The 20,790-nt window shown below is 38.4% G+C and overlaps 11 protein-coding genes across 11 annotated transcripts; 4 read left to right on the forward strand and 7 right to left on the reverse strand.

The window, feature by feature from the left end:
* Positions 1–1,032: 1,032 nt before the first annotated feature.
* Positions 1,033–1,386, forward strand: L201_001378 (uncharacterized protein; the record flags this gene model as incomplete). Its single annotated transcript, XM_066217167.1, has 1 exon — positions 1,033–1,386. One exon carries the CDS (start codon positions 1,033–1,035, stop codon positions 1,384–1,386), a length of 354 nt encoding a protein of 117 aa, XP_066073264.1.
* A 742-nt stretch (positions 1,387–2,128) lies between these two features.
* On the forward strand, positions 2,129–4,313 carry L201_001379 (diphthamide biosynthesis protein 2; the record flags this gene model as incomplete). The annotated part of the gene is made up of 8 exons (XM_066217168.1): positions 2,129–2,311; positions 2,458–2,579; positions 2,651–2,728; positions 2,821–2,981; positions 3,061–3,302; positions 3,366–3,792; positions 3,862–4,020; positions 4,120–4,313. 8 exons carry the CDS (start codon positions 2,129–2,131, stop codon positions 4,311–4,313), a joined length of 1,566 nt encoding a protein of 521 aa, XP_066073265.1.
* Positions 4,314–4,408: 95 nt separating this feature from the next.
* L201_001380 (uncharacterized protein) lies at positions 4,409–5,260 on the reverse strand (the record flags this gene model as incomplete). The annotated part of the gene is made up of 1 exon (XM_066217169.1): positions 4,409–5,260. The coding sequence occupies one exon, from the start codon at positions 5,258–5,260 to the stop codon at positions 4,409–4,411; it is 852 nt and encodes a 283-aa protein (XP_066073266.1).
* Positions 5,261–6,786: 1,526 nt separating this feature from the next.
* On the forward strand, positions 6,787–8,065 carry L201_001381 (uncharacterized protein; the record flags this gene model as incomplete). Its single annotated transcript, XM_066217170.1, has 6 exons — positions 6,787–6,888; positions 6,972–7,067; positions 7,149–7,257; positions 7,381–7,680; positions 7,787–7,913; positions 7,999–8,065. 6 exons carry the CDS (start codon positions 6,787–6,789, stop codon positions 8,063–8,065), a joined length of 801 nt encoding a protein of 266 aa, XP_066073267.1.
* Positions 8,066–8,334: 269 nt separating this feature from the next.
* Positions 8,335–8,835, reverse strand: L201_001382 (uncharacterized protein; the record flags this gene model as incomplete). The annotated part of the gene is made up of 1 exon (XM_066217171.1): positions 8,335–8,835. The coding sequence occupies one exon, from the start codon at positions 8,833–8,835 to the stop codon at positions 8,335–8,337; it is 501 nt and encodes a 166-aa protein (XP_066073268.1).
* A 432-nt stretch (positions 8,836–9,267) lies between these two features.
* L201_001383 (uncharacterized protein) lies at positions 9,268–10,169 on the reverse strand (the record flags this gene model as incomplete). Its single annotated transcript, XM_066217172.1, has 5 exons — positions 9,268–9,529; positions 9,615–9,651; positions 9,711–9,795; positions 9,879–9,991; positions 10,049–10,169. 5 exons carry the CDS (start codon positions 10,167–10,169, stop codon positions 9,268–9,270), a joined length of 618 nt encoding a protein of 205 aa, XP_066073269.1.
* Positions 10,170–10,653: 484 nt separating this feature from the next.
* Positions 10,654–14,390, forward strand: L201_001384 (uncharacterized protein; the record flags this gene model as incomplete). Its single annotated transcript, XM_066217173.1, has 11 exons — positions 10,654–10,698; positions 10,826–10,956; positions 11,029–11,198; positions 11,259–11,372; positions 11,440–11,617; positions 11,673–12,003; positions 12,067–12,172; positions 12,229–12,296; positions 12,361–12,521; positions 12,577–13,448; positions 13,531–14,390. The coding sequence occupies 11 exons, from the start codon at positions 10,654–10,656 to the stop codon at positions 14,388–14,390; spliced, it is 3,036 nt and encodes a 1,011-aa protein (XP_066073270.1).
* A 284-nt stretch (positions 14,391–14,674) lies between these two features.
* Positions 14,675–15,247, reverse strand: L201_001385 (uncharacterized protein; the record flags this gene model as incomplete). Its single annotated transcript, XM_066217174.1, has 1 exon — positions 14,675–15,247. The coding sequence occupies one exon, from the start codon at positions 15,245–15,247 to the stop codon at positions 14,675–14,677; it is 573 nt and encodes a 190-aa protein (XP_066073271.1).
* Positions 15,248–16,060: 813 nt separating this feature from the next.
* L201_001386 (uncharacterized protein) lies at positions 16,061–16,321 on the reverse strand (the record flags this gene model as incomplete). The annotated part of the gene is made up of 1 exon (XM_066217175.1): positions 16,061–16,321. One exon carries the CDS (start codon positions 16,319–16,321, stop codon positions 16,061–16,063), a length of 261 nt encoding a protein of 86 aa, XP_066073272.1.
* Positions 16,322–16,648: 327 nt separating this feature from the next.
* Positions 16,649–18,278, reverse strand: L201_001387 (uncharacterized protein; the record flags this gene model as incomplete). Its single annotated transcript, XM_066217176.1, has 5 exons — positions 16,649–17,278; positions 17,374–17,641; positions 17,726–17,937; positions 18,043–18,103; positions 18,241–18,278. The coding sequence occupies 5 exons, from the start codon at positions 18,276–18,278 to the stop codon at positions 16,649–16,651; spliced, it is 1,209 nt and encodes a 402-aa protein (XP_066073273.1).
* Positions 18,279–19,029: 751 nt separating this feature from the next.
* L201_001388 (ribosomal protein L13) lies at positions 19,030–20,423 on the reverse strand (the record flags this gene model as incomplete). The annotated part of the gene is made up of 4 exons (XM_066217177.1): positions 19,030–19,107; positions 19,302–19,639; positions 19,826–19,925; positions 20,340–20,423. The coding sequence occupies 4 exons, from the start codon at positions 20,421–20,423 to the stop codon at positions 19,030–19,032; spliced, it is 600 nt and encodes a 199-aa protein (XP_066073274.1).
* Positions 20,424–20,790: the final 367 nt, after the last annotated feature.

Genomic DNA, 20,790 nt, shown 5'->3' on the forward strand with positions numbered 1-20,790 from the left:
GTAGAGTATGATTTGAGGATAAATATATGAACCTTAAGAGGTTTCCAAATTGAGATTTCCCCGCGATGTACTGTACGATCTGTGCTCGTGATTTACTAACCGTGAGCCATGCTTTCGAGATTTTTACTTGCGGGGGAAAAACCCCACGAAGGAATAAAGGCAAGAGACTGCTGCCTCAACGGATTTGCATATCATAGCGATTGAAGTGTTCACACCGAGTGTCTATAAAGAACTTTGTTGAAGCTGTTTCCTCATGAGTCTGTATTTCACCCCTCGAATTGCTGTCTGCGGACAAAGGAAGTCCGGAAAACGTCAAGATACAAACGTTTGATGCAGCCCCTTTCGAATCGTCTTTTCAGAAGACTGATGCTGTATTTAAAGTGTACGTCATTGGTTGTCCTCAGAATCTTGAGTGCTCGCTGCATCAATGGAAAGTAAAAGCAGATACACAAAAGTAAGGCGAAGCAATAGACAGGAAGACATAGCACTATCAAAGGATTGCAAACTTACTGTACATATATCACGAAAGGGGGAAAAAAAGCAAAGATATGGGTTGAGAGCTATAAATGGCTGGGCCGTTGACTAATGATGTTGATAGAAGGTCTGTCCTTTTTTCATCCATACAGCACGACCATCTTAAGCATTACCTACCTATACTTCCAGTTAAGTTAATAGATAATTCAAGTACCTGCTTCCTCTGTGCACCACCTTAGCCTGGACTTAATCAATCGCCTTCCATAATATGTCAACACAAAATAATCCCGACTCAATCACCTATCTCGTTTCGGCTGATGGAACAGTCATTTCGAACGCTAACCGTGACAATACGTAAGTCTTACACTTTCAATACATAGCACGAGTCTTTGAAAGGTTAATTACTGACTGTCTGCATTATACGACTACTATAGTGACCCAAGTGATCCCAGCAAGAACGCTGTTGATAGTTTAACCGTGACTATCGATATGCTCAAAGGGGATATAGCATCATATTAAAACGCCTTTACTCACTTACGGGACACGACCACGCGGAGTATGACCTACACAGCTGCAAGCTTGGCTTTCTTAGCTGTTAGTACCATTGCGGCCTCAGCACATGCCCGTAAGGCCAATGCTCAAACTGATCAATTGCGTGCTGAATTATCAAGTAAGACAGCTGAATACAATGATCTAGCTAGAAACTACAATGAAATAATTGCGAATTTGCAAGCGGGAAACTACAGAAATGTTAATGATGACGAGTATTGTCGAATTCCACCCATCAATCTTTTCGAGACAGAATCAGATGCCTCTAGTAACGATGTCATTTCAAAGATCATTGAAGTATCTTTGACACCATCTACAGCGTCAAAGGATCTTGCAGATGATCGGGTGAAACACTATTACTGATTCAGATGCTACAAGTGTATTGAAAACTCGTTTCAATTTCATAAATTTTTCTTAAAAACAGCTTGTTGATTCCACTGTGGGCTTAAGAGACGATTCTTGGTGAGATGTGCTTATATCGTACACGGTCCTCTGTTTTATATATGCATCTTTGAATACCGCTGCAAGATGTAAAGTCTTCTCATATCCCCTATTTGAGCCAAATTACTGCACAAAATGTCCCCGAATCCCGCTGGATGATCACGCTTGCTAATAAAAATGCAAATTGTCTTTTACGATTATGAATTGTCATTTTCTTGTTTAATTGTCAAGCGAGTAGTACACCACCGTTCCAAGAAAAAACAGCAACTACAGCACCCGGGATTCCCAAGTGGTCCCCCACCTTGGTACTAACCGAGCGATAGGTAGCTTAAAACTGCGCCGAGCGGACGAGAGGCGGTGCTTTATACCTTCTATGGCCGTAGATGAAGATTCGAGCCTTTTAGGTGCAATATATTCTTATTTTTCAACTTTTCTTGGCATTTTACGTGACTATGAAAGTTGGTCGAAACGCGGCGATCTCCGATATACATTGTAGAAAAGTTGAAAATATATATGTTGATGATAAAGTAACGTTCATAACAGTACTATTTATGCATTGCATTTCTCATAGTCGTTTACATATTCGTTAATAGCTGAGTAGAGCGATCCTACAACAAGAGTAGGCTTTGAAAAGGAAGGCGTCTCTTTTAACACTGTCACTGGAATGTCCGACGCTCTTTCAACACCGGCTGAACATGCTTTCGTTCATCCCGAATTAGAGGAAATTTTAGAAAATGCAAAAGCAGGTTCAACTTCAATGGGAGATGGCAATGAAGGTATATCTATAGAACAAGCTTTTGAAGTGGAAGAAACCGTTAGAAGGATATTGGAAGGTGGATACAAGACTGTGAGTAAACCACCAACATGTTTTATGATATCCCTACTTGGTATGATGGGCTATAGACGAATTTTAACCCTTTAATATAATGATAAGACACGGTCAATCACTGTGGATAAGTGTTGACTGACCATATCTTGACTGACCTTCGCTAGATTGGTCTACAATTTCCAGACGAGCTTTTACCTTCATCCGTACAAGTGTATCGAGCGATCCAAACTAAAATTCAACATACTGGTGCACAAGCATACGTTTTGGCTGATAGTACATATGGAAAGTGAGTTAGTCTTGTTCGTTTGCAGAACCAAACTGAAAGGACATGGCTTACGACATTCTGGTACTCTGCAGTTGTTGCCCTGATGTCCTAAGTTGTTTACATCTGCCGGCTGATTTCTTGGTACACTATGGACATGCTTGTTTAACACCGTAAGTATCGTTTGCTAGAATTGAGACATCGAATACCCTGTGTATATGAGACAGACTGGTGTACATGACTAATTACCATAATTTTGCTATAGAACCGATGCCATACCTGTATTTTACGTTTTTCCAAGACGGAAATTCGATATAAAACATGCAGCAGAAAATTTCGTTGAAGCTAGTAAAGATGATTTAGGGGAAGAGGATGGTAAGAAAGGTGCTATAGTCATCTGGGATGTTGCTTTTGACTGGTTAGTAGGTGAGTATATTTAAGTTATCATGTGTCTATGATGCTCAACAAGCAGGATTGGATTGACACTCATATTCATCAATTGTAGATCAAATAAGGGAAACTTTCAGTCAAATCTGTTCTCATCCTATAAACTTTGCTACTATTCAAAGACCAACTTCGACGTCGGTTCAACAAGCGGATCAATCGGAGAAGTCCAAAGGCAAAGTGCCAGCTCTTAGATCCATCGAACCGCCACCTGGACTGGACTTAGATGATTGTGTTCTATGGTATATCGGTGAAGAAGGTAGAAGTAGCATCAATCTGCAAATGACTCATGCCAATAATCCTGTAAGTTTGAATTCCTTCACCATCGTGTTAAGCTCAGTCCAGTATTGATAACTTTTCTTGAAGCTATACGTATATTCACCATCATCAACTTCCGTTACATCATTACATCGACAAACATCAAGGTTATTATCTAAAAGATTATTTGCATTACATCAAGCATTAAATGCAGATATATTTGGATTAATCGTATCGAATATTGGACTACATTCTTCACAAACTCTAGTTAAACAACTGAGAGAAGATTTGAAGAGAGCTAAGAAGAAATCATATACTTTATCAGTTGGTAGATTAAACCCAGCAAAATTAGCGAATTTTTCAGAAATTGAATGTTTCGTATTGATTGGTTGTAATGAAGGTGGTTTGGTTGATAATCAAAAAGATTTTTTACAACCTATTATTACTCCATGGGAATTGGAATTAGCTTTACAAGGCGAAAGTCATATCTGGAATCCGGCTAAATGGACTTTGGATTTGAACAAAGTCTTAAAAGGTAAGTTGATTCGACTGTGTGTGCTCTAGTATCGGATACTGACTCCTATCTCACCATTCCACATAACAGAAGCTCAAGAAAGAGAGTTAGTGGAAAATACCAAGATCAACGGAAATAAAAATGGTGAAGATGGCGAAGAAAGTAATGACGATGGACCTGAATTTTCGTTGATCACAGGAAAAATGAGAACCAAAAAGACCTTTGGAGCGGCTACGGACTCTACTGAAAGTAAGTCCCTCTTTCAACACCCATTTCGTGGCCCCTCTGTGTCCATCTTGCTCTTTTCCGATTATCTGTTATACGAAAATATCACTAACGCAATCACAGTCCCCAATGAAGGTATACAGTCCCTTACTTTGCGAAATCAGAATTTTTCTCTCGCGAAATTGGAATCTGCTGGAAGCAATTTCTTAGCTTCAAGAGAATTCAAAGGTTTAGAACCTAGATATGGGATGGATGAGCCTAGTTTGTTGGAAGAAGGTAGAAGTGGTGTGGCTAGAGGTTATACTGAAGAAAAGTAGGACCCTCTGTTCTCTGTTCAAACGAATACATGCATACCTCAAATAACAACTTATACGGTAAACTTGTCTACGGAAATAACGTAAAACTACAAGATTTAACAATCAACGAAAGCCCATCTACAATCTTCACCTCTGCAAATCTGACCCCAACCTGAAGCACCTTGACCACCTAAATAACTTGTAAACCAACTACCTATATCAACTGAATCACCAGTGAATTGTTGCCAATAACCATAACCTACTAATCCCCAAACGAAGATATTCAAAATTACCAATAAAGCTATAACCCAATCTAATTTCTCTTTATGCCTAGATTGATTATTAGTGTGGGAAAGGCAATGTGGACAAGTATGTGTAGGTAAATCCAATGGATCAATAGATGAAGATAGATATGGGCATGTAGAAGCTTGAAAACTTGGTGGTGAAGCTAATAACAAAGTGCCTTCATTAGGTGATGGTAATGGTTTGTAATCTGGTGGTGAAGAATTTGTTATGGGATTATATCCCGGTGGTGAAGGTGGAAAGAATCGAAACTGAGGGTAAACTTCATTTTGATAAGTTTCAGATAATGGTAAACCTTGTTGAGCGGAATGCGATAATGGTAAATACAAATTATCAGAATGCATGTTATTTGATCCATTATATGATTCATTATGATTAGGCGGGATTGGTCCTGGACAAGGGCCATATGGAGGAAAACATGGTCTAGGATTGGATTGGATTGGAACATTATTGGCAAAGGGGATCATACTCCCATGAGATAAGCCACGTTCATTCGTGATCTGGCCTCTTGTTGAAGGATTGCCAACGCGGTTCTGTCCTGGATTAGCTTGTTGACCAGGAGTAGGTGGTACGTCGTACCCTCTTGAGATAGGATGCGGAGGAGGTTGAACTGCTCCATGTTGCGTGAATGATCCATCTTGATGTACATGAGGAGCGAAACACATTTTGATGTAGAGCTGTGTATCAACGTCAGCTTGATAGCCCTTGACTAAGCAACATTGTAAGTGTAACTTACAGAAGATTATTGATGATAGCCAATTGAGCGTTGATCTGTACGGAATAGTCGGTAATATTCGTAATTCTAATAGGTAGATGATGATAATCTGTTACTATACGATACAATAGTCAATAGCACAATAAATCAGTCGAATACAGTATGTGAGATCAATTGAATCAGGATACCGTCTTCTCCTGGTATTTAGATATTTATATTCTAAAAAGAGAGCTCGTGCTAGTTGTACTGGAGTGTCATAACATGATGAACCTTTCAAAGAAGTTCATTATTCTTTCTTTTATTGCATTCTTTCTTTTATTGCATTCTTTCTTTTATTGCATTCTTTCTTTTATTGCAAAAGGAGAGTTATCATGAAAAGAGCAACAACAATGACCCAACCTCCTGAAGAGCATTATTTCCGTGTTTATCGTAATCATTCGAATCACAAGGAGAAAGGAAAGAATACACTGTAAAAGGAAAGTAAGTGTAAAGATTGATGAAAGGAAGTGACTGTTGTGAAATAGAAGAAGCGTATGACGTATTTCCCTACTTTACCAAATCACTAGAAAGTATAGTGTAGAGGTGCATGCTGTGCACGAGATTATTGGAATTGACGATCTACGCTGTGCATGATCATTGATCTATGATTGCTGGGTCTTCTTTTTAGCATCTATCGATCGATGGACATTCGCTTCAATCACATTCAGAATTGATCTTATAAAGGATTGCACTGGTTGACTCATATCATTTGATACTGATCCACCTTCACCTCGTGAGAGTTCATGCCCGAACCCTTAATGTTCAGCTTCCCATATGACTTTTACTGAATGATTTGTTTCATCATAAATAGATTTTGCTGACCAAATTGAATTTTCGAAATACACGCCGGGATAAAATCGTTTTGTTTGACGATTGTGCTGGAAGAATCTCTTCTCATATCTTTATTTGCAATCACAATCGATTCAGATGCAATAGCTTCTTTCCAACTCGCTTTATTACCTTTTGACCAATTAGAGGTTTTGCCAGAAATCACATCATTCACCATTTCAAAGATAACTTCGTGATAAAAGAGCCTTCGCCTTTGATCCTTGTTGAACCACTCCTGCTGCTGTTTTCAGTAGTACACAACGAGACAAGAGGATATAAGTCGAGTCCAGAGCTGCAGGAGTATACCATTAGGCTGCGTTACTACAGAAAAACATGATGGATAGCAAATTTGTAATTTACTCTATATATCATTTGCAATGCCACCTTGCGAATACAAATGCGCCACTCACTCTGTTTATTATGCCTCCACTTTGAACTTTCATCCTTCATCAAAACCATCAACAAATTCACGAGCATTAACATCAAGGTGCATAACGATGGCAATGCAAGACTTCTGATTTTCGAACTCCATTCTGATAATACCAGCAATAAGAAGCTTATCATCCCGTTAACTCAAAAAACGATCGCTCAAACAGATTTACCGCCGATATGTCTAATACACCAGATGAAGCTGAGTCTTCCGCTCAAGCTTTGGAAAGATATATTACAGATCAGTTATCAAGTCTATCTCTCTCAGTCCCGCAAGATGATGTGAGTGATGAGGAAGCGTGCATTGTATCTCATGATGCAATAAAATGGATGAGATATTGATTAGCTAATTTCTTATCTTACAGGTCGAAATGATGGCTAGATTCGTTGAAGAAGAAGGATTAGAAAGGGACGAAAAGTTAGAAGGTGTGAAAGGGATGTTGGAAGGTGTTGTCGATGGTGTAAGTATCGATGCATATGAATCTGGAGGACTCTCTAGACTATTGGCTAATCGTATATGATTCACTAAATCAATAATGCAGGGTGTTTTACCTGAAGAAGGTGTTGATGAGATGCTGGAGAAAGTAATAGACGAACAGGAGAGGTTAAGGATAGCTGAAGAAGAAAGGCAAAGAAAGGAAGAGGAACAGGGTAAGCACACCATCATAGCTTAATCACTATATACTAAATCAAATCGATATATCTTGAGATTATAAGTATGGGATTCAAGTGAAGACTAAAAAAGCTGATAAATCTCCTTAACTCTTGGCGTAGACGACTCACCTACTCCACCTACCAAACCAGGTGATATCCTATCTTCTCTAACACCAGAAGAGTTGAAACAAGCACAGAAACAAGCGTTATTGCGGCAATATGCTTATGTTGACGCATCAGAAGATGAAGTGAAAGCTGCCATATCAGCTGCTAACGGAGATAGAGATCCAAATGCACCTTCAAAAGGAGGGAAATCAAATGACAGTGAAGAGAAAAAAGCAGCTGAAGAAAGAAGAAGATTAGTTGAAGAAGCCTTGAGACTGGATGGAAAGAAAAAGAAATATAGGAAACAACAGGAAGGTGTGTAAAGCGTTTCATCTCAAATCAACTACTTAAGATGTAACAGTTCATCTGAATGAATAACCTCATTATACTGATGTTATTTTTTCCTTCTTTTTAACTGTAGTCGATCTGCTAGCACCCAATTTGAATCGTGAAAAAGTAGCATACAGAGCGCAAATGGAAAAAGAATCACTGAAAAATGCAGCCCAACAAAGAAAAGACAGAGATAAAGCTGCTCTGGATAAACAAAGGTTAGTTGAGATATTAGTTTTTAAATCTTCAAGGATTGAATTACGGACCATATAACTAATTCTGTCCTTCTTATGAATTCGTTAGAGCCGATCAAGCGAAAGCAAAAGCTGATAAACAGAAAAAAGCTGCAAAACAAGAAAGAAGAGCGTAGAGTCCCATAAGGATTCGCTTCCTTGGTTTACGTTCTCATAGCATGGAATTTTTGCAATAAATCACAGACAGCAGCTGTGTACTATCGGTACATAGCTACGCGCTGAATAGTACGGTGACTGCTAGATAATGGAATACAAAGTTATCATATACAATATGGAAGAATTGTTTACGAAACATATAGATATTGACGAGACTTAGATAATACAATTTATAATTTCTTCGATGCACATATACCAATCTCCATCTCCTTTACCTTGGAACGGACAACTAATCATGGTACCTGACTTTGAAAGGTTTATCTGAATTATCAATATTTAATCTGAAATCATTTGCTAATTTAGCTGACCATCTTAAAGAACTATTATTTGAACTGTCTGAAGTATTCCCATCAGTTGTAGGTGTAATTGGAGGTTCAGATGTAGAAGGTGGTTCAGTATCGTTATCAGTGGTATCATTAGCTGTCGTTGGAGTTTCTGGTGAAGTTGTAGCTGTATTTGGTTCTTGGGATTTAGTAGGGTCATTCGTTTTGTTATCATTGTCTTTGTTTGAATCAGTATTAGTATTGTTATTATTTTTGATATCTGATCTATCAGAATTTTTGTTATCATCGGTTGGTTGATTGTTCTCGTTTGGTCTATGAGGACGATCTGAATGAGGTCGACTGGTTTCGGAGTCATGGTTGGGCGAACATGATATAAATAGGTAAATTAGGGCTAGAATTACTATCACTATAGATTCAAGTAAAGCTTTTTCATGATAGATTGTCATTTTCGGTTACTGGTGGTGGGTTTATAAAACATATGTTGATTTATAGTATAATCAGGTAAATGTGATTTTCCAATGTCGAGGGTTCGAACATTCAGTATACGTCTATATTCTGCAAAATTACATTATGGCTAGTACTGCTTTCTCAATTTCCTATATTAACGATAGGTCATCTTTTCCGACAGTTTCACTTATCAAAGGAGATTGATCAGATTGCTATCCCCCTAAATCTGATCTTCGCTGAAAGGGTATCTGATTAAGTTGAGAAAGGATGCATCGCTTCCCATTATGATGATGTGGTCATGAACAGCATTCTCATGATATAATGAGGTATAGCTTCACATCGCTTAATACATAGTTGATCTATGATACTTTAGCCTATTCATTGGAAAAATTGATCTCAGCATACTTCAGTATTGGAATATCCCAGTAAAATCAACTTGAACTTACATTTGTAAAATCCATTTCGGGATGAGCTTTTTTAAATTTTTCCAACATTTCCATTTTTTTCAATTCATCTGAAGTTGGTTTACCCATTTGTTTTTGTCTATTATCAAACATCATTTTTTCAACCATACCTCTTGTTTCAGAATCTAAATCTTCTAATTTTGAATTTTCAGGTACAATTTTTGTGGTATCTATTTTTGGATGATGTGTCAGGACTTGTGGCCACCATTGATGTGATGCTATGTGAGCTCTACAAGGTATAGTGAGATATGGCAGGACATGTAAGCGATTGATCAATTATGAAGACTAAAGTTTCAACATCAAACAGTACTTACGAGAGTTTCTCCAATTCGATACTCAGTGTACTGTCGTCTATTGAGTTACAATTATTGATAAGCTTGTAATGCTGTAGCAGCGCTGGTCTAGCTTACCTATCGTCCACGATGATTCGTCTGAAATGATATCGTTGAACAATTCTCCTTCTAGTATCGGTTCACTTGATGATTTAATTTGTACCTAACAGAATAGACCGCGAAGGCGAGTAAGTATATTACAGCTGAGATTGCTTCAGCCTACACACAGCTAGAAGATTGACTCACCCTCAACTTCTTCTTTCCCATAACCACGTTTAAATCTTTACCCTTTGTTCCCTTAGGTAGAGGGACAGTAACAGTTACAGTCTGTAAATCCTGGGTCCATTGATATGGTAAAGCTGAGCACGAATGAGCGTTCACTTCAGACAAAAATTAGTGTCCTGCTAGATACTTACCAGCTTGTTCCGCTTTTTCTCTTTCCCTTTCTTTTGCATCATAGGCAGTTTGTTCCTCTTTTGTCATATCATCGTAAGACTTGGGATTTGAATTCGGGTTGGTAGTCGTTAAGTCGGACATTTTTGATAGTTTTTGGTTCGTTTATGATTTCGGCTCTCAATAGATAACTAATACTCGTCAATCTCAAGCACCTAATTGAGAGGGATGTATGATATACTATGTAATAAAGAGACAGAAACAACAGGTCTAAGCGAAATGATGAAAGAGAAAGAGAGAACGAAAGAAAGTGGTCTTCCTCCACATCAAGAATCCTTTTTTAATGTTTCAACGGAATCAAATTTGCCATAGTATGATAGTGTAAATTACCTAAATATCGATGATTATGTTGACGATCATCTACATGAAGATCTATATTTGGGATACTTTCTTGCATAGATAATATTTTACAGTTCATCTTCATTTGTGATCCCCCACTGCCGCTATCAATAACACAGCATCAAAGTAAATGAATCAGTCTTTCAGAAGCGTAACCTGATTTACCAGCTTTTTATCGGAAATAACCTAGTTTCAAAGGAAGAATACAGGAAGGCAGACAGTTGCCGCAATGGCTAGTCAGGTAACTTTGCAGACGGATTGGAGTGATTATCAGGTAAGCATATTGAATTTCTCAGCTCTTTAGATCTAGAATATGCAAGTATTGAGCTATTATTACCAAAGTTCCATATATTATGCTGATTTAGACGATATTATTGCTAACGTTGAGTGATTGTAAATAGTGGTTCGTGAGCGATTATGTACCAAAACAGACGGTTGCAACCTTACGATTATTTGCGTCTATAATCGAACAACAATCCCGAATGGCATGTTATGTTAGAAGTTCAGATAGAAAAGCAGATATAGTATCTAGGTATGTCATACATCGCAAATGTTCATTGAGTTGGTGGACGAGATCTCGCTGACGAGAGTTGATCTTCTATAGAGTTCAAGATTGTTTCGCTAGAATGAAAGCTCAAGGTGACATAAGAGGATACGGTCAATGTCGTTTAGCATGTGAACAAAGAGGTGTAGCTCAATGGAAACCACATCATGTTCCAGCACCTACTTTCGGAGGTGTACCTTCTTCCTCAAGTCATCAAGCTCAATCTAGCAGTAAGTTTTCCAGTACAAGGTAAACATGGATCAGGCTGCTGATCAACGATAAATATTCAGGCTCCTATGCTCGACCTACTCATGCATCAGCAGTCAATGGCGGTTATGGCAATTCTCACAACAATGCAGGACCGTCTAGAGCAGGAAGTTCAAATTGGTCTACTAGTTACAATCGTTAGTCTCGCTATTTCTTATATAGTCTTGTTACGGATTTCATCGGAAGCTTATCGTTGAACCGTAGGCCCCCCGCCGACATTGCAAGACTGGAAACCCAACCCTATGTGGAAACCGATAAGAGCATTGACTAGTATGGAAATGTTGCCAGATATATCACACAACGAAAATTCGCATGTGAGGAGAGAGAGGAAAACCAACTTCTCAATACCGAATGAAGTTATCGAAAAGTTGAATTACACGAGGTAAGCCCAATCAACCTCATTGTAGCCGGATGCGTCTACTAATAGCGATCGATAGGGACCATCTCAAATCCCATCCTCGATATGCAATACGTCTTTTCTGTACATCTTCCGACCATTATAAGCCTCCCGGAATGCCGGCTTTGCCCGGTCAACCAGTACCAACTAACAAGACGATACCGATAGAGTACCCTTCAAATCCAGATATCATGGTAGATAGCTATCCTCTATCGTTCAAAGAGAAAGGTCTAAGAGGTAAAGCAGGAAGTGCGCCGCCATTTGATCTGGAGAAAACACCAAATGGTTTATCAAGAGTACCAGGACGTATGACGACGATAACGATGGGTCATTCTGGACCGACGGTAGGAAAGAAAAAAGATGTAGCTAAAGTGAGTTGATCCTACAATGTTTTCCATTAAGTGGTGCTGACAAAATAAATTAAAATAATTCAGCGATTCTTCTATCAGATCGTTTTCACTGAGATAACAACGAAAGATGAATTATTGAATCGCCTGAAAGGTTTGATACCGACGAGCGTGGAAGCGTCACTGGCAGAATGTGGGTTGATGGTCTAACGTAGATTATTGAAAGGACTGGCTGACCTTTTGAAATAGTCAAAAAACGACAAGAAGAAGATGATGATATTGTTGTGGGTACATCTGTGATGTCGTTAAAAGATCCAGTAAGTCCCAAAGAAGTTTTAAGCGGAGAGTAGGAAAAGCTAACAAAGTTTTTACCTATTCTAGCTTGCATATATGCGCATGACGAGGCCTGTACGGTCTTCAAAGTGTACGCATATTCAATGTTTCGATGCTCAATGGTGGATTGAAAGTAACGCTCAACATCCTCAATGGCATTGTCCACATTGTGGAAAGGAGTTGCAGTTCCCCGAGCTGATAGTGGACGGGTATGTTTTATTGCGTCAAGCAATGAGGGGTTATTTAGCTTATGCGCTTTCTCAGTTACGTGATGGCTATTCTTAATGCCTGCCCCGACTCAGTGGACGATGTCGTACTGGAGCCAAGTGGCGATTGGCATACTGAAGACAACAAATATGGCTCAGCCGCTTGGATGGCCACACATGGCGTCGCTGCCCCTCTCCCAGCAGAAAAAAAGGCAGACCTAGCTCCTACACCTCAGTCGAATGGCACACCGGTGGAAAATACAATACCGAAGCGAAAAATAGTGGAATTGCTGTCGGACAGTGAAGATGAGGATGAACAACCTTTATCTCGGACGAACGGATCCACTCGACCATCGATACCTCCTTTACCTGCAGCTGCTCCCCCTCGTCTGACTCCCGCTCCTACACCTGCTGCCGGTACTACATCCTCAGCTCGATCATCAATACAACCAGCGAATGAAATTATCGACTTGACGATATCCGATTCGGAAGACGAAGATGAAGATGATGCGGAAGAACCACCTTCAGCATCGCAGACGTATTTTCAAAAACCGGACGCCGAATACACGAATCGAAGCGCCGTCGATTCGATTCATCCCCATCAATCTCTGAATAATCAGAATAAGGGAACGGCTGTCCGGTCTACATTAGGCGATAACAATAATGATGATGATGATTTCATGAGCTCGATAGATCGACTGAAAGCTGCATCGTCGATATCAGCACAACGGTTGAATGGTCAAGGAAGTGCGTCAAGAGGTGGTGGATCTTGGATCAATCCATTAGAGAAAGAAGAATGGAGAACGAATTCACGTTTGGGTCAGTTACCTCCATCTGGACCTAGAGCTACAGCTGGGTATGGTTCATCTAGTTCGGGGGCAGGATCAATATCAAAAAAATCGAGATCAGAGTGGATAGGGGATGCTGAACGTGGGTTATATCACGATTTTTAGTGCATAACCAATTAGACGAAGCATCCGTAATAATGTATTTGGTTTTTCCACCTTTGCAGATCCACCGAATGACTCTCATCGATCCAATGCTTTCACTAGCGGTGGTGGTTTTTCATCATATTCTTCCAACCCCACAGGATACAGTGCTGCTCAATATCAAAACGGTTCGATATCGTCGAAAAGACCGCTTGCTCCAGGACCAAATGCCTATCTGACTCCTCGTCCACCTCTCTCTCCATCGTCATCCTCACCTTTGACATCACCTCCAATTCCTGCACCAAGACCTCAACCACTACAATCTACTTCTTCACAATATATATCTGCGGAATCTAGCGGGCCTTCATCGAAACAGGACGATCGTCCGAGATTTTCGCTGAATGTGCCTCTTGAAACTCAATCAGCAAATACAGTAAAGTCTCCTGGATTAAGAGTCACGATACCTAACCCAAATTATCGTGGTGAAAGATTAGGGTCAAATCCAAACGGTGGCAGACCTAATACACCTATATTACCACTCAATTCGCCAAATATAGCCCGGAATACCCAACAACAACAACGGAACGTCAGCAATACAAGTCATAGAGATGGTGGAGATACGGATGAAGCTTCTTTAGAGTTAAATCTTAGATCAGATATTGACGATGCGTTCACACCAATACAAAGTATTACTGCAAATACCATTACAAATAACTATAATAATAACAATGATAATAATTTACCCATATATAATAAATATACATCATCGTCATCATCATCACATAATAACAGTAATAGAAATCGAAAAACAAATTCTAATCAACAGAAAGATGATGATGAAGATCTACATCAAGCTGAAAGATCATCAGATTTAGGTTTAGGTATGGACACAATGGAAGAAAACTTTTGGGAAGGTGTCTTGAACGGTGATATAGACATATAAATAATTTTTAGATAATTTGTAATTATTAGACTGTTTTTAGTATATTTGTTCATCGCTTGGAAAACATCGTTCTTTAAAGCTATCAAGCTAGAATATCAGATGATGGGGCAGAAAATCATTGTATCGTTGTTGTATCGCAGTACAAATTCCGGTTGTTTGACGATGTCATATATGTTATGAATTACATAAATGCATGATGAATAGATATTTGTCCATTGATCTCTGTTTACTACATAGAACGCCTGTCTACTTCGAGCTCTATGTTAGACTGCTCGTAAGGTTGTCTAAGTAGGTACAACATCAGAGATACTAGTAGCAGATTCTGCATTTTGCTCACTAGTAGATGTAGCTGTGGGAGTTACAGAGATATCCATAGCTGTATTGATAGTAGTTGAAGGCTGGATTTCTGCTGAAGAGGTGGACGAAGTCTCGTTCAAATTCTCAATAATACCCTGTAAATCTGAAATCATCCCTTGAGCTTCTTGTAAATCCTCTAAAGCTTTTTGCCACTTTTCCGTAGAAGTTTCATTATCAGATTTACATTGATCAAGATCTTTTCCCAATTCATCTGGATTTGAGACGCTCCCACAGCTTGAAATAACATTACTAGCTTGTAACCCGTTTAGAAGGATTGAAGTTGCTAGACCTGCTCCTAAAGCTGTATATAACAATGTATGTTTGTTTCTAGATGCAAAGGAAGTGATTCTATCAGAACTTGAATTTCCTCCGTCTTCTGTGGTAGGCAATTGATAATTGTCCCATTGATTATGAGGGGTCTGATGGGAAGGTCGATCTTCATTCAAAGTTGGTAAAGTAGATCCTCTTGATGGATCCGAAGTCGATAAATGGTTGGTCATGGTTGAGTGAATACAGAATTTAGCAGAGCAAAGTATCAGGTAATTAAGGATCGTACAGTAAGTGCAAAGTTTGTTCAATCTTGAAGGAGGGTATAGGGTACTGATCAAGCTTTATACTCTGCCTGAGGGGTCTATATGTAGAGTTTTAAGCATCATTCACTTCCCGTATGTAATTCGAGGTAAGCCACTACACCTGAAAGACAGGATTATCCTTTGAATGGCAGAGTTCTCTCCTATATTCTCATCGGAAGGCAAAAGAACAATGGGGATTAAAGGATTCTCGTTCGCTTAACGGTGTGGCTGCACTGTAAGGCGATTAAGATGGAGTAAAGCAAATTAGTAATCATCATCATTCTCCTCTGGAGAGCTTTCGTTTTGTATCATTTGGTTTTAGGACTAAAGCCGATGATTGTATCTCGGAATGAATGCGGCTTCGTCATAAACTTTTAAAGAATATGCATTTACCATCCAGTACCACACATTTGTGATGACCACCCATGAAGTTGCCTTTTTGAAGCATCGGATGATCTGTTGGAACTAGCCATTTGCTTTGCATACCATGGATATTGATCAATTACTATCTTCCCTGAACGCTTTCTCCAAGTCTATAAAGGTTTCAATTTAGCCACATTACAATCGCAGTCAAGCTTAGTGGAGTTATTAACTGTCACCAAAAATACGATAATGGGTTTGAGGTAAGAATAAGAAACTCATTTAACTTACCATTGATTTTTCCCCAACTATAATATCCGTAAACCTCACATAGTTCGTTCCAAATCTCAACACGATGACCAAAATGCTCTCGCGCAATATCTATAACTTTTCAAGATAATACTCGACATTTGTGTCATGAGCAGTTGATCCGGTAATCTTGGCACTAAATCTCGCAAAATAATGACATTTCAGTGTTAATTGGGGATGTTCACCTGCATCAAATTCGATTTTATCCTTCTTTAATAACATTTTAGGGTCACCTTTGAATGTTTCTTTGACTTCATCCAAAAATAAATCCCACTTTGATTGATCTTTTGCTTCTAACATAGGTACCATGTCAAACCCTGCGTCAGCTCCCATACTGTTATAGTGTTATATAGTTATATTGTTTGATTATAATTTTACTTGAATATTCGACTTGAAGGAGGTTTTGATTAATAATTCCGTAATTATAGCTATGTGTTACAGATAGATAAAAATAAGAATGATTTAAATGGAGAAGGAAGAAGGATCATGAATAAGGATCAATAAGTTAGCTATAGTCGCTAGTCAGTCTAGTACATCTACGTTCGTACATTCAGTAGTCGTAATGATATCCATATACGACGCAATTGAGTCACACTTTTTTTGAGAAAATTCCATATGTGTCTTACGAACTTAGTGGTTACATATGCATGATATTGATACTTACATCTTAGCTGAACCTACATCCGGCCCAACATTATTATTCCTTTTCTCATCTCCAACAAAAGGGGGTTTACCTCTTCTTAACCATTTTTCATCTTCTACATTTAAACCTACAGGTAATTCATCTTTTTCTGTATATGATCCACCATCACCTTTATCATCAATAACTTCTCCATTATCTTTTAAGATTACATCTTTGAAAGACCAATTCCGTTCTAAACCATTAGGTAAATAATCCGCTTTTCCATTCCATATTATTTGCCATTCACCTACACCGCAAAATACTTCTCCTGCATTATTACTCTGTAATACAGAAGGTGGCGGAGGTGCTGGTGGTGGTGGTGAAGAAGTTCTTGATAAAGGTGCAAAAGCAGGTGGTGTTTCTGTACCATTTAATCCACTACTTAAATGGCCTAAAGCAGGTGAAGATTCAGCACCTAACCCTGAACTTATTGAAGGATTAAATGCTAAAGATGATGGTGGTCTAGAATCAAATGGTTCTCTATGTGGCTGTAAAGTAGATTCAAATGTTTCTGATACGGAAGGTATTGTACTTGAAGGTGATTTACGTTTATATAATGAAGTCGATGCACATCCTGCTACAACATCAAGATTTCTGTTTCCAGTAAGCTAAAATAAATCAAATCAAGCGGTATCAGTATATACGTTCTCCCTGTAGCCTATTGTCTACAATCAAATACGAGTGAAAACAGTTGATCACTCACAGCTCTTCCAAGTGCAATTATACTAGCAGCATGAGCGAAAATGACCACGCTTTTAACTTCAGGAAACAAAGCCTCAATTTTACTTGTCCAACTTTCGATAAATAAATCTGCTCTTTCATGTAAATCTATCAAGGATTCACCTTTTCTTGAAGGGAATACAGTTGAAGAATAATTTAAATCAATTGAATTTGATGGGAAATATTTCGAAAGGTTTTGTGGTGAACCTGGACGTGGATGTAACCCTGTTGAAGGTATTATAGGAGAGTACCTGGATGTGGAAGGAGAACATATCTTTAGATAAGTTTTGAACAATCGAAGAAGGGTTCCAGGTAATAGTATAAGTTGGACTCACCATTCTTGAACACCATGTTCTAACATTATTCCTTTCCCCTTTTTATCTTCTTCAGTTAAACCTAATTGTTTTGCTGTAGGTAAAGAAGTTTCTATACATCTATAAAATGGACTTGAAAATACTAATTCTGGTATAGGATATGGATGAGTTTGATTTGTATTCGATAAAAATGAGGCGAGATGTTCTGCTTGTTCATGTCCATATACTGCTAGCTATTAATCGAAATGTCAATATTGATATTAGTGTACTTATCTGCCAAAATTCCAACCTCAAGGGTACACGACATAAGTAATAATCATGGATTATATGATACTCACAGGTGGATCTCTGTTCATACCGGTTGGCGAAGTTTTGATATTTGGATCTATCCAATTTGATCTAAAATACATTTCACGATGATAAGTGAATCAGTAAAATTAGTTTGATTTCTATTTCATTGAAGAGCTTGAATAGGTTTCAAGGCATATCCAACTCTACGTATCGGATTACCTTTCTAGAAAGAGATGAAATCTTACCTGAATCCATGTCTACAGACGTATATGTATTCTAACATATTCAACAGTTATGAATAAATGTGAAAGAGTTCCGCTTGATCCAGTAAATGCTATGTTAACGTATAACATAAATTATCTGGCAAATTGGTTGATTGGTTGAGCCAGCTTGTTCGTTTATGAGGATCTCAACTTGCGATTGTATAATCTATGATAATGCTGAATCCTGTTGTAGTCCAATTGTGAATAAAGTTGATTGATACTTCATCTCTTCAATGCGGTCGGTTTTACCGTTTGTTTCAACATATTTCATGTTCAACTTTGATACTACCATTTCGTCATTGCATCACATCGACATTTCGGTTCACCCGCCCGAGCGGTCCTCCGCTTTCACTTGTTCAGGGTAACTCGACTTTGAACTTTCTACTTTCTACTTCAAAGCCGACAGATGGAGTACGAGAGAGATGCAATCATGGTCAACTGTTCGAAAATATGATCAAGTATGTCCGAGCAGAGAGAAGGAGATGTCATAGAACGATAAAGCAGAACCCAGTATTGTCAATCAAGCTAAACTGAGCTGAGCAGTTACTGGTCAGGAAAGATCTGTTTGCTCTGATATATACAAATCTAATAAAAGAGAAATCGCTCTCCTAACCAAACACACAGATGCAAACAGAAAAAGATTGTATGTCATGCGTGCATAAGAAACACCCCCTTTTATTGGAAAAAAGAGAAAGAATCATCCCTCCTAAACTACAAAAACCCAATACTAAATTACCAAATTTCTGTCCAACTTATAATGTAAAACATAGTTTAGTAACCGAATTGAGCGAGTTTATCATCTTTAGCAACTGAAGCATCGGCTTTAGCTCTAAGTTTAAGGGCGGCTTGCTGTAAAAGGGAAAAGGATTAACTGTCAGCACATGTTCTACGTTTCTCATCAATATAATCGATTGTATCGAATTGATGGAACGGGGTGTTTGTAGTTGAATGGAGAGAAGAGATGTATTATGACAACTCATTTCTCCGTTCAAATGATACAACCGCTCCTTCACTCCGTTAAAATCATAGAAACCAAAACTCACTTTTCTTTCGAAATAAGCTTGACCTTTAACTTTTCTTTTCTCTTCAAGTCTATCAACAACATCTTTGTAGTTCCATCCAACTTCAGCAGAAATTCTTTTAAGAGTACAGAATTTTCTTCCTGGTTTAAGTCTTAAAACTCTTAAAGCAGCTGGTACAACCATTTTCTTTACTTTATCTTGAGCTGGTGGTACACCTTCGAATAATTCTAATCTTTTTAATGCAGCTGCACCTCGAGATGTTTTGTGTGGTACCATACCTCTAATAGCTTTGAATAAGATTCTTGAAGGTGCTCGGAAATGGAATGGACCAGATTTTTTTGGGTTAACGATGTGTCGTTCTGTGGGAAGAGAAGAGAATGGTATTGAGTTCATCAGTGATAATCCTTATAATCAATCTGAATATCTCTACATCTCCTATTTTTTTTTTCTCATTCTACATTAGTACTTGTACAATGTCCACCGCCTTTTATTCACAACTATGCCGTTTTAACCTGTATAACACAAAATTACAACCCAATACTCACTGTGTAAGTAGTTGTGGTACTTCAACTTGTTTCTGAAGAAAGAACCTGAAGCGTTGATTTCTTCACATCGAACAACGGTGACCTTTTGGCCGGAAAGGATCTGTTTGTAATTGACCAGAACAAGTTGTTTGACAATGACGAATGATATTGACGTAAAATTTTATGGTTTATATTGGATAGTTAATATCATTGGGTTTTTGACGAAATTTGATAATATCGATAATGAACAGATGGAAGGGAAAAGAAATCACATCGTCAGCATGGTTCTCTCTGATATCACAACCTGTGTTCATCATCTTAACCATATATCCCATCTCCAATACTCCTTCTCCTTTAACGATGTTTTCCGAATTCGAAACAGTAGTTTCGCTTCTTTCAATTATTTCTATTATTACACTCATCTAATAGCGTGAATCTGCTAATACGCAATTTATCGATAATCCAATGACAATATCCCTTCCTCGTTATGTATATCCTAGTCAAATTCCAAATAACCCAAAAACTATAAACTAACCTGCTTAGAGATAACTGAAGCGAGACGACCTAAAAGGTGGCCTTTTCCGTCAATGACGATAGGTTGGGCGGAGAAGTTAGACATCTGTTGTCGTATTGTATTGGTGTAAAAAGGTATGTTGTATATTGTGAAAGTGATGTTATGTGTTGACAAATTTGATGATAAGCCAAGTTGATGATAGAGTAATGAAGGTATCGATAGATCAGTATAAATCCTTCGCTTCTAATTCTAATATTACTGATGGTGAGCTTACCTTGATAACACGCCCTTTTAAATTAACTTGAGGTCTAAGAAGAACAAAAAACCTTTTTTCCTTGGACTTGATGATTTTTGACTAATTTGTGAAAATCCAAACCTCCAATCCCACAGCACTGCCAGCAGCAGACAACGGTGAGCAGGGCAGCAAGGACTAGCAGAAGCAGAAGCAGCAACAGTAAGCAAGCAGAGGTCA

The sequence above is a fragment of the Kwoniella dendrophila genome, chromosome 1 (assembly GCF_036810415.1).
Source record: "Kwoniella dendrophila CBS 6074 chromosome 1, complete sequence".
Lineage (NCBI taxonomy): Eukaryota > Fungi > Basidiomycota > Tremellomycetes > Tremellales > Cryptococcaceae > Kwoniella > Kwoniella dendrophila.